Genomic DNA, 14,556 nt, shown 5'->3' on the forward strand with positions numbered 1-14,556 from the left:
TGGGAAATAACAAGGAAAGGGATTAAAATATTGATATGACATATAATGCGATTTAAATGCTTCTATAAGAACCTTTGTTAGTTTTATTGAAATACATGTGCCCATGACGTTTATTGATTGGTGTTTAATTGATGCTTTGTTTGTTTCGGAGTGTTGAATGCAGTTAAACGATGAAATGTATGATTTTGTCGAAATGAAGCTTGGACGATGGGAGAACCCAGATTTGGGTGATTGAGCATTCAACATGTGATCATGCTCCTTCATGAGGAGATAAGATGGAGCAATGTGGGAAAAGAAAGAAAAAACCCACTGAGGAGAAGGTTGAGCAAAGTCTTAATGTCGGTGTTGTGTGGTGCCTGCGTGGAGGAATGTTCTCAGCCACACTCTCGATTGCCGCTCTGCAAATACATTGTGAACTTGCTGTGGTCACTTCAATGTACGACAGGCCTGGAGTTCCACACTGCGCTCCTTCAACCCAGTGTCCAGCCCAAACTTGTACTTGCCCACATCTACCTCCTCCTCAGCTCAAGGAGTGCTTCGATTGTGTTTCCCCTTGGGTGCTGCTCTATCCACACCCTGACCTGTTTATCTTCTGACTTCGGGTGGCATGTTTTCAATGCGTGACACATGCTGATGAACAGGCCATAAATTAAATGGAAACTCACTCATTTTCTGATATGAGCACTCGCTGCCATTGTTGATTGAACTTGAGTAATGGAAATCTTTTCTCCTTCAGGAATGGGACATGGTAATCATGTGGAAGAAAAATTATTCAAATTTTCCTTAAAAAAAAAAAAACGGGCGAGTGTGGGGGAAAAATTTATATTAATGTATTTTAAATTGTAACAAATGGAGTTTAAGAAAATGTAACTTTTATGCTACAAGTTGAATTGGCTGTCATTTCTGGCCAAAAGACTTTTGCCCTAAATGATAAGAAATGTGTTGTTCTGGAGCAGAGTGACCGAGCTGATAATCGAACCTTTGCCAAGAAATGTACGAAGTGGCTTTTCGTCTGAAGGACACGTCTACAGTCTGGGTGAATATCCCCCAACCTCTCTCTCATGAATGTATAAAATGCTTTGAAATGTAAAATTGTTTCAGTGCAAGTACCTGAGAAAGTATTAGAATCTCAGTGGCTTGTACTCCTTGGAACTGACCAAGTACCAAGTTAGAATAAAACTTTCTGATGTAATGTGGAAGTGAATTGAATCAGGTTGGTCTAACTGTTAACTAAAGCAAGAATAAATGAAATAGAAATAATAATATGGCAATCAATGGGGATTCTTAAATTCATTGTACGAGGGTGAGAAGTATATGGTGGTTAATTAGAAAATAAATTGTTTCACAATGAAGGACTTGTGTGGACATCAGTTTTATCAGTGTCGATAGGGTTTTATGTAGGATTTTATAACCAAATCGGACAAACGTTAAACTCTGCCTGAAGTCAAATAGGATTCCACAATCGGCCAGTTGGAATCCTTCAGGTGGACAACGATCACAACAAGGCGGGTTAAAAAAATCCACGTCAGGCTACTCGTGTGCCAAATTTGGTGCTTTCCTCACAAAATGCACAATTGTTATGCTATATTTAGCTAAGTTGCCCCACTATATTGGGTGGAGAACTGCTCGACTCCATCCACAATTATCAGGGGGAAAATCGATGTGTCTGCCATATTGGTTTTCTGGTAAGTCTCATATTCACAATTTTAATTATTATCTGAGCTATATAACCACGATGTATTATATATGGACATAAGCAGAAGGCATTTTTTCGCTTTATGTATCCAAGCTGGGTGTTTTTTTTTTTGGGGGGGGGAGCGATTGAGGCAGCGGTCTGGTCAATGCACCACCCAAATAAAGGGATGAGCAATTTATGTAATAAATGAATGTTTTTGTATGCAATTTCAGTTTTAGCCCAAAATTTAAGGTTTTTGTAGGTAAGTTGTCAAGACTGAATACTATGAAAATACAGAAATGTCGCCCGTCATCAACGAATGACGATTGCAGGCAAAAATTGCAGGATCACACAAAACTGTGTAAATTCCTGGCATTGCAATCCAGCCCACTTGAGTCCTTCCCATTTGTTTGTCAATGTCAGTTCCCAGTGCAGCTCACATTTGGCATCCTTACTAGAACTTACGGCCTGATGTTTGTGTGTTTGTTTGTTTGTCGCACTACTCCTCCTGCAGTTCTTGGCCAATTACATCCAGACTTGCTACATAGGATCAGCATGACCACAATTAATGTATAGGGGTGCCTTTATATTTGCCAGTGGTCTTGGGGGGGGGGGGAGGAGGGTTGGGGACACAAATTTTCCCTGTAAATGTGTATCGTGTACCGCCAACCTCGAGGTAGGGGAGGGTATTACAAGTCTCCACCATTTACAGTACAGTATTCCTGTTCCCACGTTGTTCAGTGCAGTGAAGTGTTTTGAATAATTAGAAGAAGAAGGTATGGTTTTGCTTCATGCACATAACCCCATGTTTTTGGGGTTTTTTGCCTCTACAGAGCTGTCAGTTGCCTCTACACCGCCCAAATAAAGGTTTGCGTCAGAAGAACGTGTTGCATGCTTGGAACAAGATCGCCCATCGGGTGGGTACCCTGCTAATGACAATAAATAAACAAGGCTCAAACTTTGCAAAGAGTTGGAGTGCACCTGTGTGATCCAGTTTTCACCCATGGCCAACTGCAGGTAGTGGACAAAAAAATGGGAACACCAACAGAATGTCACTTAGAGGGTGCTGGGCCACCACGTGCATCCAGGATGCCATGGATACAACATGATATGGAATTAAGGGTCTGGAACTGTTCTGCAGAAATGTAACACAATTCTTCCACAAGGAAGTCCTCCAATTCATGTTGGTTTGATGCAGGTGGAAACTGCGGTCTTCAGCGCCTCTCCAGTTAGTCAACAAATGCTCTATTGGATTGAGGCCTGGCAATTGGAAGGGCCATGGGAGACTGGTAAATTCATTCTTGTGCTCCTCAAACCACCCGGTGACTGACACAGACAGACAGACACACAGACACACACATTAATATTAGATAAAGCACTTTCTCACTACTGACTGACTCACTGATATTAAAGATCGGTACCTTCCTTCCAGGTGATGTAGAAAGCTGAAATGTTGTGTACCGATGGCCATTGAAGCCGATACACCAGAAAAATTCACAGAATCATGAGACAACATCCAAAAATGAAAATATAAATAAATGGAAAAAAATGCAGGTGAGCGACCTGAGACAATGGGGAAGCACGGTGCGTATACTTACACAATGTGTAAGCACACTCTGATGGTATATATATATATATATATATATATATATATATATATATATATATATATATATATATAAATAAAATAACAAATACTACCCACTGCTATGCTGACGGGAATACTAAGGTGGAGGGGGAGAGAGAGGGGTAGGGGTGAGTGGGAAGGGGTAAGAGAGAGGAGGGAAGGGGAGGGAAGAGGGGTGGGGGGGCGAGAATGGGTGGGGAAGCAAAGATGGGCGGGGAAGCGAGGAAGGGCGGGGAAGCGAGGATTGGCGGGGAAGCGAGGATTAGTGGGAGAGCGAGGATTGCTGGAAGAGCGAGGAGGGAGGGAGAGCAGGGAGGGAATAAGAAAGAGGGGGGAGGGGGGAGGGGGGGGGAAAGGGAAGAGGGCGTGAGGGGAGGGGAAGGAAGCATGAGGGGAGGAAAAGGGAAGGCAGGGTGAGGGGAGGGGAAGGGAAGGCAGGGTGAGGGGAGGGGAAGGGAAGGCAGCATGACGGAAAGGAAGGGAAGGGAAGGCAGCATGAGGTAAAATGACAACAAAAGTCCCACAGCAAAATCACAATCCTACAACAAAAGTAAAATGTCAAAAGATGTTGTGATGGTAATTCATAAGAAGATTGTGGTGTCGTATTGTGGAATTGTAAAGAGGTGTCATTCCTACCTTGTTTAGTTTTTTTTTTTTGAGATTCCATCATTCTATATTTTTACATTTTCTTTAAAACGTTTTTTTCTTGTATAATACAGATGAAATTGATGCTTCCTGCTTTTAGTTGCAGTTTATGAAAGACAGAACCACCGACTGCAAATAATCAGTGTGGTAGGTGCCACACTGCTACATGCAGTATAAGTCATGCAATGAATGTGTTTATGGGGATAACTGGCCTTATGAAACTGTTTTCAAAGAAAGAAAAAAATCTAACATTATAATGCAGATGGGGACGTGCACCTCGGTCCCACAGCCAAAATGCACAGTCCAACAAAGCTTGTCAAACTAGTGTACGCGTGCACTTCGGCCTGAAGGCCAAAATACATGGTCAAATACACACATATACCTTCGCCCACAGGACCAGCATGCATGGTCATACTAACACATACATCCAAGCACACAGGGACATAATACATTGTCATATCATAATAATGTTGGGGATCACTGGCGTCTTATGAAGCCGACTTTTTTTAAATAAAAGATATTATAAAAGAATCTAAATACACAGAACCACTTCCCTTCTCATGGGCTGCGCTGGCATTGCTATAAAAAAAAAAACAAAAAAGGATTGGTTGCCCGGGACTGCGAGTAGCAGTGCAGCAGCTAACTCAATGCTTGCTGCAATGGATGGTTGTTTGTGTTTCATGGACATATGAACCCCTGTGGAATGGTGACCATGAACCCATGTGTGATGTCAGCACTTGTTGCGGGGTCTTGACCAACAAAGGGCGTCTGCCACACATCCTTCCTGTTTAGTTACCAATTATTATGCAGACAATGCATAGATAACTGTCCAAAATTGATAACTATGCAGACAGTCAAGAAGTAAAATAAATGTGCAAAATCAAAAAGAAATAAAAAGAGTTAAAAACATTACAAGAAGAAGACGGTAGAGATTTGAGTTTGCTCTCCACAGTTTCTAGGATGGCCTCAGCAAGGGCTGGCTGTCTTCCAAGCACGTCAAAGCCATTCCATATATACATCATTTCCTAGAATGGCAGGATAAAACATTTTGGTTGGGGTGGGAAGGAGAAGGAGACAGAGACAATTCACTAAAATGTAAACGAGTACTGTTGAGGGCAAAAAGCAAGCACAAGTGGCCATACAAGGGATGCTGAAAAAGTTAGAGGAACACATTCTAATCAACTTACATGTATTGTTGTTCTATGCAATTAATCTCATGATCAAGTTGACATTTTTGTTGTTTTACAGTAAAATGCAGAAGTTTTTGACAACATACAACGAAGAGTCATGCAATTTTCGAGGAGAGGTGTCATCGGATATTTTTATGTAAAAGAGGTGACAGCTCCAAAGAAATCATTGTACACATGTCATGGTTGGCAGGGAGCATGCATTGTCATTCTACAGTAGTTAAATAGGTCGCTGACATTAAGCCTGGACGCGAGTCCCTTGAAGACAACCCCTGGTAACGATGGCTTCAGATGCAACTGACTCAAACGAATGGATAGGCTAAAGCAATAATCAAGTTGTCTAAAGCAGTAATGCTGAAATGTGGCTTCACCATGAGGATCCCGAAACCAGATTGGAATGCAAGAAAACTTGCATCCAAAAAATATGGCAAGATCATGGCTTCAGTTTTCTTTGAAGGCAAGAGATTCCTGCTGATCAACATTGTCTGCCTTTCCAAACTATAATCTCAGGGGAATATATTACACCAGGCTCATGTAAAATTGCTGCAGGACCTTAAATACAAATGCCAAGGGGGTACTGACCAAATGCGTGCTCATCCTTCGTAACAACATATCTGTGCATAAGATTTGTTGTACAGACTGCATTGTCACAGTTCAGACCACAATGCCAGTCCCTTTAATCTGTTCGACATTTGAAGTCTCAATCACGTGGCTCCTAATTCACCAAAGATGAAGCAACCAGGATATGACTGAAGGATATGCATTTGAAAACTTCTATACTTTTCACAAAAAAAAATAAGCAATAAAAGTTCTGCACAGTTGTATTTTTTATGGCACATTCAAGCATATTCATTTTGTTCAGGCAGAGGACCAGTTCATCGATCTGAATATTCCATAATAAAGTAGAACACATTGGGTAGAGCACCGAGCTCCTCCAGGCTGAACAGTTCACGTTGTGAATCCCACCGATAGGCTGGATCTGCATGCGGACCTCAAGCAAAATCTAATCAGCTTGTTCTTGTCACCTCACCAACTTATCCACCAACTTTCGGCCGATTTTGTCCATAACTTTTGGAGACATATTGCTTTATATAGTTTTTGGCCCTATCTCTCAATGGTGAATAATCACTTGTAAAATTTAGCCAGAGTTGGTGTCAAAGCCACCCAATGCTCACCTGTTTATACATTTATCGTTTTTAAAAGACTCGTCTCATAATTAAAAAATTTTTATAAAGCATTGCAGTGGTCTAATCCAAATAATTTTAAAGCAATATATGTATTTGTTCATTGTAATCAGTAACAAGAGCGCAAGTGAGCACAATATCCGCTCGAACAAGAAGGTATATACAGAATTGTGCTACGACATGGAAAACAGCATCCTGGTTGCCATGGCAACCACTTTAGATGACGAACGTATGTCGTGACACACCGTCTCCACAGTCTGTACCTCTGTACCAAATATGAAACGTGAAAGTTGAAAACTTTGGGAGTTAGAGTGTGGACAGAAACGGATGGAAAACAGCATCCTGGTTTGCCATGGCAACCACTTTAGATGACGAACGTATGTCCCGACACACCGTCTCCACAGTCTGTACCTGTGTACCAAATATAAAACGTGAAAGTTGAAAACTTTGGGAGTTAGCATGCGGACAGGAATGGATGGATGGACGGACGGACGACAGGTATCACATTATATGTGTATATATATATATATATATATATATATATATATATATATATATATATATATATATATATATATATATATATATATATATATATATATATATATATATATATATATATATATATATCTCGGGCGTATAAAAATAATGTGGTAGATAAAAACATTAGAAAGGAAAAAATAACTTGCACCAAAAACTTTAACATTTTCACGCTCACGCTCACGCCGGGGGTATCGCTATAGCTCTCTGTTCTTCAAACAGGCGAGCTAAAAACTTATCGTATCCAGATCCAGATCCAGATTGGGATCTTCAACAAAATCGAAGCAATTCATTCTCGTCACACACCCAACCTGTCCACCAAGTTTCGTCTGAATCCATCCATACCTTTTTGAGATACCCTGCTCACAGACAAACAGACAATGGTGAAAACATGACCACTGTCCACCTTCGCTGACAGAGGTAACGCACATGATATCAGTGGAAGCCAAAGATAAGTTGTTTTCTGAAAACATGGCTGGCTAAAATTGGTACAGTGTACACATTGGTAACGAACACGACCTTAAAATGATGACAGACAAGTTTACATTGGCAAAATGGCTTTGATTGCACGTGTGACCACAATACAAGCTTGTACCTGGCTTACCGTTGACCACATTAGATGATTATCCAGCTCTTGCTGTAGACAGTTGTGTCATTCTTTGACCAGGGCAACATTCCAGTTCCAGTTGAACAAACTGTGGGTGAATTTGGCAACCACAACCATGCCTCCCCATGATCCATCAAACATTTTAAATTGGATTTAAATGAGATCATACAGGCCAGTCCATATGAGTGATATTTTGGTCCTGAAGTGCAGTGTTGACAGCACGTGGATGGTGTGGATGGGCACTGTCATCCATAAAGATGAAGAAGTGTGAATCTTGCCGGTGAGCCAAAGAGCCAACTACTACAGGTGCAATGATCTCACCCCTGTGTCTGAAACGAGCCATAGCACTCCTCTAAATGATAAGTGCAGTTCTTTGGCGAATTTGAATACCAGCCCATACCATCAGGCTACCTCCAGCATACCAATCTTGCTACCCAATTGCACGCTTCACAAATTGTTCTCCACTTCATCTCCAAATTATAGCCTGTTCATCATCAAGTCGAGAATAATGTGGATGTGGCGGTAAAAATAAAGTGGAGCCAGAGGTTCACCCTTCGGTTTTGATGTTGCATCGCACATTGCAATCAATGCCACTGTGTTTGAGGGATGCGGAGCAGTGTTCTTCTGGACATCACACCTCTGGCATTAAGCCTGTTCTGAAACGTCTAGATTGAAATTGATCGTTGATGGCTGCAGATCGCTCCAAAGAGATCGTGCTATTGAAAAGCAGTTCCTTCGGGCAACAATGACAAGATAACTATCCTCATGAGAAGTTGTAATGCTTGTGCAACCTGATTGAGGTATCTCCGTGAATTGTTCAGTCTAACTGTGCAGTGCCCTAGAAATGACACTGCGGTGCACATTGTACCGGGAAGCAAAAGCAGTCTACCTCGTCCCCCGCTCAAACCATTCCGATCGCATGAAACATTCATTTTGGTGTTAAAAGGCATCTAACCATTCCTTAACCAATCTGAACCACAATGGTGTCCAACTTAAAGTGGGAATTGACGTCGATCATGTGCAGACATGCACAAATATTCTGTGAAAGACCTGATCGACACGTGAATTCGCAGAATCCCTCAGTTCAAGTGAGGACAATTGTAACATTTTGTGCACCTGTGCAGACAATTGTGCACGCCCAATCTCCTGATTGGGTTTCTTTCGTTGGTAGCAATTTTTTGCATACACAGGAAGGAGACATCCTCACCTGAGAACCCAGTGGTTATTTCACAATTTAAAAGTTGTTGCATCTACTTTTTTGTGAAGAGTAGTTTTGACTGACATAGACAGACAGGCTCAAAGACAAATGGAGCAAGGCACACGATGTTGAGATATTAAAACATTGACCTGTCTTGGACCTTTGTAACTCCTTCCTCAAACTTTATGAACACCTCTCATCATTGATATGCTTCAATTCACACAGAGATGAGACCCAACTGTCCCAGTTTGTGCAAAAAGCTCGACTCCTGAGCTCTCTACAAAGCATGACTGAACAATTTGGTACTAAAACTGTGGGACAGGTTTTATGTTATTTCATTATCGCATAATCACACATCAACATCGGCAAAGGGCTGACTGGATGGCCAAAAGGTACGCACACTCGCCGACCCAGAAATATCCTGAACCAGCAATATCCCAATATTTGCAGATCGAATCCCGACACAGCAATATCCCAATATTAGCAGATCGAATCCCGACACAGCAATATCCCAATATTTGCAGTTCGAATCCCGACACAGCAATATCCCAATATTTGCATTTCAAATCCCGACACAGCAATATCCCAATATTAGCAGATCGAATCCCGACACAGCAATATCCCAATATTAGCAGATCGAATCCTGACACAGCAATATCCCAATATTATCAGATCGAATCCCGACACAGCAATATCCCAATATTTGCAGTTAGAATCCCGGCACAGCAATATCCCAATATTAGCAGATCGAATCCCGACACAGCAATATCCCAATATTAGCAGATCGAATCCCGACACAGCAATATCCCAATATTAGCAGATCGAATCCCAACACAGCAATATCCCAATATTTGCAGTTCGAATCCCGACACAGCAATATCCCAATATTAGCAGATCGAATCCCGACACAGCAATATCCCAATATTAGCAGATCGAATCCCGACACAGCAATATCCCAATATTAGCAGATCGAATCCCGACACAGCAATATCCCAATATTAGCAGATCGAATCCCGACACAGCAATATCCCAATATTAGCAGATCGAATCCCAACACAGCAATATCCCAATATTTGCAGTTCGAATCCCGACACAGCAATATCCCAATATTAGCAGATCGAATCCCGACACAGCAATATCCCAATATTAGCAGATTGAATCCCGACACAGCAATATCCCAATATTTGCAGTTCGAATCCCGACACAGCAATATCCCAATATTAGCAGATCGAATCCCGACACAGCAATATCCCAATATTAGCAGATCGAATCCTGACACAGCAATATCCCAATATTATCAGATCGAATCCCGACACAGCAATATCCCAATATTTGCAGTTAGAATCCCGGCACAGCAATATCCCAATATTTGCATTTCGAATCCCGACACAGCAATATCCCAATATTAACAGATCGAATCCCGACACAGCAATACCCCAATATGAGCAGTTTAGATCCCGACCCTGCAATAAATTGTCATCCCAGTGTTTAACACGCAGGATGATTCATTAATATGTGTGCCGTCCCTCGGATGGACGTTAAACTGGAAGTCCCACCAGCCAGTATTCATTGGTGGACGTTAAAGATCCCATGCTGTCCTTTACGAAGAGGAGGCCAGCTATCGCCGGCACTATGAACAAATTCCAAATTCCTGCCCGAACGAGCAGAGGATATTGCATCAGTGGCACAGCCACACCCTCAGCCAACAACCTTGTTCTGCATACGAACAAAGAAGAATGTTGGTAAAAGTGAAAGAAGATTACTCAACACCAGAAAAACAGAACTTTATATTTGAAAACAAATGACTTTGCTGAAACTTGGTGAATCATGGGAAATGACCGACTTTCTCATCCGAGGTAAAACCAGGTTCATTCTGATGTGCAGGAAGAACAAATTTTAAATGACTGAAAATAAAACATTATTTTATTACAATGCATTGTATATAGAGTGGGGCAAATGATTTTTTTTGCAGACGTGATTGTCTTTGCTTTTTTAACAAAAATAATAGAAAACGTATGATGTCATACAACCATCACTCCCCCGCCCCGCCCCCTCGATTTGCAAAATGTCATAATTCCTTTCAAAAACGCCATTGACCGAGCTATCTCATCCTACTCACTTGCTTTTGTTGTGAAAAGACTAATCAGTACGTGACATAGATACATCATATTTGCGACAGAAAATGTATTTCACGGTAAAACAAAAAAGTGAAAGACTAAATTGAAAGAAGACATTAAAACCAATCAGACATGCTCAGTGCGGTTGAAAACAATTTTTTTCATTTTACAAATTATCAAATAATTCAACACAGATAACGACTAGAACAGCACTCGGAAGAGCGCATACCTCCGACACGCAATGCCTGATCCATGAGAACATATCGGGCCCAATACATTTTTGAAATATCATACTATGTATCGTTTTTGGCCCAATCTCTCAAGGTGAAGAATCACTTCACAAATTAAATGATTCTCGTATCCAGATATGGATTCAGGTCTTCACAAATATCGAATCAATTTGTCCTCGTCACACACCCAACTCGTCCATCAAGTTTCATCCAGATCCGTCCACAACTTTTTGAGATATCGTGCAATATATCAATTTTGGCCCAATCTCTCAATGGTGAAGAATCACTGAAAAAAATTAGAGTAGCTGGATCCAGATATGGATCTTCACCAAAGTCCAATCAGTTCGTCCTTGTCACACCCCAAACCTGCTCACCAAATTTCATCCGGATCCCTCGACAACTTTTTGAGATATCCTGCACACAAACAGAAAAACAAAGACAGAATAATAAGAAAAAGACGTCGTGCAGAGCAGGATACTTGCAACCCCCCTCCCCCCTCCAAAGGTTGCCGTAGATACATCAAATTGTCTATTTCATGAAGATTAAAATGCACAATCTTAATCAAAGCTCAGGTCAATCGGATGAAAATTTATTATTTTTCAGATCAAATTTGATTTTAGAAGTTTGACCTTGAGTTGACTTTTGACATTTTGACCTCAAAAATAGTTGCCTTCCCAATTCAGCGATGGACTATACAATTGCTGTTTATTTTTTTTACGTTAATAGGATGCAAAGTGAGATTTTTCAGTTGAAATTTGATGATTTTAGATGTTTTCCCTTGATTTGACCTTTGACCTCAAAAATAGATGCTTTCCCAATTCAGTAATGGACTAATCAATTGCTATTAAAATTTCAAGTCAATCGGATGAAAAATGATGATTTTAGAAATTGACCTCAAGATGACCTGATGACTTTTGGCCTCAATGAATAGGTTTCTCAGTTGAGACAACCTCTACAACTTGGTAGAGTTTCATGATGATTGGTTTTGAATTGTAACCTGTAGGAGACTGACAGACAGCCAAAAACAAGAAGACGTTGTCGTACAGAGCACGATTCTTGCAAAATCCATAAAACAAATTTAACCTCAAAAATAATTGGTGGTTGAAGTCATTGACCAAATATGCAATTCTTCAAATTTCAAGTCAATCGGAGGAAAATTTACAATTTTAGAAATTCAGTCGATTTTGACCTTTTGGTCTATGTTGACCTCAAAAATAATTGGTGGTTGAATTCAGTGATCTGATAAGCAAATCCTTTTCAAATTTCAAGTCAATCGGATGAAAATTGAGGATTTTAGAAATACCACTTTAGTTGGTTTGACCTTGGACCTTTTTTGACCTTTAGACCTCAAAAACAACAGGCTTCTTCGTTATGACAAACTACCATGTGGCGAAGTTTCGTGAAGATCGGTATAAAATTGTGATCTGAAGGTGAGAGATAGACGACAGACAGACAGAATAACAAAATCGACTGACCAATATACTTGAAAAATCTTAGATTATACATGCAGCAGGAAGACGACGTCGTGCAGAGCACGATACTTGCAAAATCCATAAAACAAATTTGCACTCAAAAATAATTGGTGATTGAATTCAGTGACCTGATATGCAAATCCTCTTCAAATCTCAAGTCAATGGGATGAAAAATGAGGATTTTCGAAATTCTTGCTGAGTCGTTGACCTTTGACCTATGTTGACCTTTTGGTCGTCGTTGACCTCACAAATAATTGGTGGATGAATTCAGTAAGCTCATGTCAAAATGCTTTTCAAATTTCTCATCAATCAGATGAAAATTGAGGATTTTAGAAATTTGACAAATTTGTTGACCTTGGGCCTATATTAACCTTTTGACCTTTTGACCTGAAGAACAATAGGCTTCTTGCTTTTGACAAATTGTACCATGTGAAGTTTTGTGAAGATCGGTTTAAAAATTGTGACCTGTAAGCGATAAGACAGACAGACAGATAGACAGGGATGAAAACATAATCTCCTTCCACCTTCGGTGGCGGAGGTAAAAATTGAGGGAATAAACTGCAGACATGAAAAATGTTTTAAAACTAAACATTCATTAAAAAAACAATTGATCCTTAAACAACCACAAATGATATTGTCGCAACATCAGCGAGGGGGAGGGGAGTAAAACTGTGACCATTTTGGAAGCAAAAAAGTGAAAATCCACCAATTTGGCACCACAAGTCTGGTAATGTGTGATTTATACGCAATTGCGTCGCTAACGGTGCAATACCTCTCTCTTATATTTGCTGTTCCTGCACTTCAGTTTAAACTATCCCTGCAATTACAGCTTTGAAAGATGCGAGTTCAGTACTTCTTGACAGAATTTTGGCTCTGATAGTTAACAGCAGATGTGGGGCTTGAAGGATCGCCTAGACTCTCGAGGTATGCACACTTGCCTCAAAGCTGTCTAGCCTGAGTTTGAATCTCGACCCAGCTATAAACTGCCATCCCAGTGTTTCACGGGCAGGATGATTCATCAATGGGTGTGCCATCCCTTGGATGGGCACTAAATGGGAATCCTGTCTGCCGGTATTAGTTGGTGGACGTAAAAGATCTCACGGTGTCCTTTATGACGAGTATGCTCGCTATCGCTGGCACCCTGAACAAATTACAAATTCCTGCCATAACCTTCGGCAAACGTCAGGCCTAGCCAGGTGGTTCGTGAAAGACTTAAGCCAAGCTCCCCCCAACCCCACCCGGCCAAACCCTCAAGAATGTGAGAATAACTGTGGCTGTTAAAGAAGAAGTTACACGTTTGCCAAATAATCTGTCAAATTTATGGTGCCAAAGCTCAAATACAATTTCCAGTTAAATTACAGTTGTAAAATAAAAGTTGTAAATGATTGTACCATGCTTCGTTTTTTGAATGCAAGCATGCATTTAGTGCTTTCAATAAAGTTGCCATTCATCCTCTTTTTTTTGTGAAGGTACATTTTTCATTTCAATTTCTGTTACTTGTTTTGTTCTTAACTCTGAAAATAGGATTCCTTGAACCAGTGTGATATTGTAGTTGGTGAAGGAGCAAAACTGCAGCAACACCATTGTATATTGACATCACTCAGGTTTACTGTGAGGTATACATTGGATTAACTTAAAGTTCCACAAAAAAGACACCATGAAAAATGTAATCATTTTACGTTTCAGCCACACGGTGCCGAGATAACCGCATCAAAACCAAAAGATTTGACTTCGAACAAGCTTGAGCGTCAAGTTATAGACCAGAACCCTCAAGAAAACAAAAATTATCTTCAGATCTTACAACATTCAAATCAGATTTGTTGAACGCCGTAAGAAATGCCTGCGAAGCAAGAGCAAGGGAAATCTGCTGTGGAACACCTCTCCTAGGATGGACCGATAATGCAGGGCAAGACAGCGGCGATAGACTGAAAAGATACTGGACTCCAGCCCTTGCACCTGCCATCAGATTTGATTTGCCACATTTGTTCATGGGTTCAACTGATCGACTCCCACACATGGACGCACAGTCCATCTGCTGCACCGCTGGGGCATGCAACAGTCAGCCAAACGCCAT

General features: G+C 40.8%; 1 protein-coding gene across 1 annotated transcript in view; it reads right to left on the minus strand.

Moving 5' to 3' along the window:
• LOC147029009 (tetratricopeptide repeat protein 39B-like) overlaps nucleotides 1-14,556 on the minus strand; it is a 144,270-nt gene that overhangs the window by 7,452 nt on the left and 122,262 nt on the right. The window contains exon 15 of the mRNA XM_085879929.1: nucleotides 4,861-4,972. Coding sequence (XP_085736055.1) covers nucleotides 4,861-4,972 — 112 coding nt within the window. The remainder of the gene's footprint in view (nucleotides 1-4,860; nucleotides 4,973-14,556) is intronic.

Source organism: Eptatretus burgeri, chromosome 4, assembly GCF_056783735.1.
Source record: "Eptatretus burgeri isolate ZD-2024b chromosome 4, Ebu_testis_v1, whole genome shotgun sequence".
Classification (NCBI taxonomy): domain Eukaryota; kingdom Metazoa; phylum Chordata; class Myxini; order Myxiniformes; family Myxinidae; genus Eptatretus; species Eptatretus burgeri.